Raw genomic sequence first — 1,752 nt, 5'->3', positions numbered from 1 at the left:
ATGCTGACACTCTTAACTACGCTTACAGTCAGTAAGCAGAACGAAGGGGCAAAGGTTATCTGACCTAATTACCGAATAATCAGTTATTTGACTTACTAGATATAAGCCCACAAGTTCCATGTATAGTCACATGGTTATTCACTGACTAACTAATAACACTAAGCTATATTTCTGCTTGCTTCTAGGAGGATACACAATGCATCTGGTTACCACAACCGCTTATAGTATAACATCACTAAAAGTGACAGTTAAAATCCTGATTACACTTAGGCTGAAAGCGTTAACAGTGTGCGACTTCGGAGTTAACTTCAATGCACAGATTGTAAGGGGCTACGCTCCGTGGAGCAGACGCTTAGTATACGAGAGGTTGTATTCGATGAAGAGCTATTTACTCTATGCACTTACGTCGTGTTTGTTTACTTATTGGTGAAAGGTTAGGCCGGGGTATCTGAGCGAGTCGTCTCAGCGCTGCTTGGGCGGTGAGTAACATCCGGGTGTCAGCCCAAGCACCCGGATGTTACTTACTAACAACTTAGCTACCCTGATTAGCATGTGACACATAACTATAGTGGTACTGTGATGATTACTGAGAAAGTTGCGACCGCTTATTTTATCTATAAGCTATGTCTGTAATCATTTTACTATGACTCAGTTAACGTTAGACTTCCCATGAATTAAATACTGCAATCTGTTACAAGTTACTTGCTAAGTTTCTTATTTCTAATCCAAAAATGTCGGCATTTAACTTCAATCTTTTAAAAAATGGGTGCGTTTCTAAAACGAACGTTGTGTGCGTCTACGGGGACGGAGCATTTGACTTTAATGGTACAAAAATTACAGTTGGTAATAGTTCCGAAAACAACAACGGTGGCCTAGGCGGTTTTGTTGGTCCAGATCACGAGTATTTTCTTTACTGTGGATCGAAGTATCCGGAGATAGCAGTTGTGAGATTCAATAACAATACTAAAAAGTGGGAAGACCATGCATGTATGCAGTGGTTTAAATTCGAGACCAAAAAGAATATGTTCAAGAAGATATGGTTCACGAACGAAGAATCAGCCCTGATATTCCAACCTAAGAAAAAGTATAGAAAACATACCATGGAGCATGAGGATCTTACTGAAGATATATGGTGTATCAAACTTAACCTCTCTACGGGTCACTTTACGGGTATATCAAAAGGACAGTTTAGGAGACAGAGGCATTCTGCTTTAGATGAGAAGAGTGTATGGCCACTTCTTTCTTTAGGAAACGGCTCCTTGGAAGACACCCCCACCCCCCAACTGGAACATTCACTTGCATTCATGAACTCGGACCGCGAAAGACAAGAAAAAATGCTGGAGCAATTGGAACAGAAGAAATTACTGATTAACAAACTATGGTACATGGTTAATGAGTTGATAAGTATTGTGGGGTTGCATCGCCTATAAGCTACGTTTACGGATAGATTACATCCAAGTGTATTAGAGGATCTATCGACCTATTATATTACTATAATATATATTTTGTATTAGTTACAGTCAGCTATAAGCCTGGAGTTAGCCGTAGGCGCATATATATATTAAGTAACTATGTAACGGGCTGAACGCCCTTTGGATAGCTCCTCAATGGAATCTCGGTCTAAGCTGCGCGCGCACCATCCGAACTACGTTCAGACCGAGCAGCGCGCAGGCAGCGCGCTTGGATACTCCGGCGCAACCTTTCTCCGACAAGTAAATAAACACCACGTAAGCAGAGTAGATAGCTCCTTAT

At 41.2% G+C, this 1,752-nt stretch overlaps 1 protein-coding gene across 1 annotated transcript; it reads left to right on the top strand.

Moving 5' to 3' along the window:
• Positions 1-731: 731 nt before the first annotated feature.
• On the top strand, positions 732-1,430 carry COCCADRAFT_113732 (uncharacterized protein; the record flags this gene model as incomplete). The annotated part of the gene is made up of 1 exon (XM_007720853.1): positions 732-1,430. The coding sequence occupies one exon, from the start codon at positions 732-734 to the stop codon at positions 1,428-1,430; it is 699 nt and encodes a 232-aa protein (XP_007719043.1).
• Between the last annotated feature and the right edge of the window lie 322 nt (positions 1,431-1,752).

Source organism: Bipolaris zeicola, assembly GCF_000523435.1.
Source record: "Bipolaris zeicola 26-R-13 unplaced genomic scaffold scaffold_713, whole genome shotgun sequence".
Taxonomy (NCBI): Eukaryota; Fungi; Ascomycota; class Dothideomycetes; order Pleosporales; family Pleosporaceae; genus Bipolaris; species Bipolaris zeicola.
The sequence above is the reverse complement of the archived record's forward strand: the minus strand, read 5'-3'. Positions and strand labels throughout refer to the sequence as shown.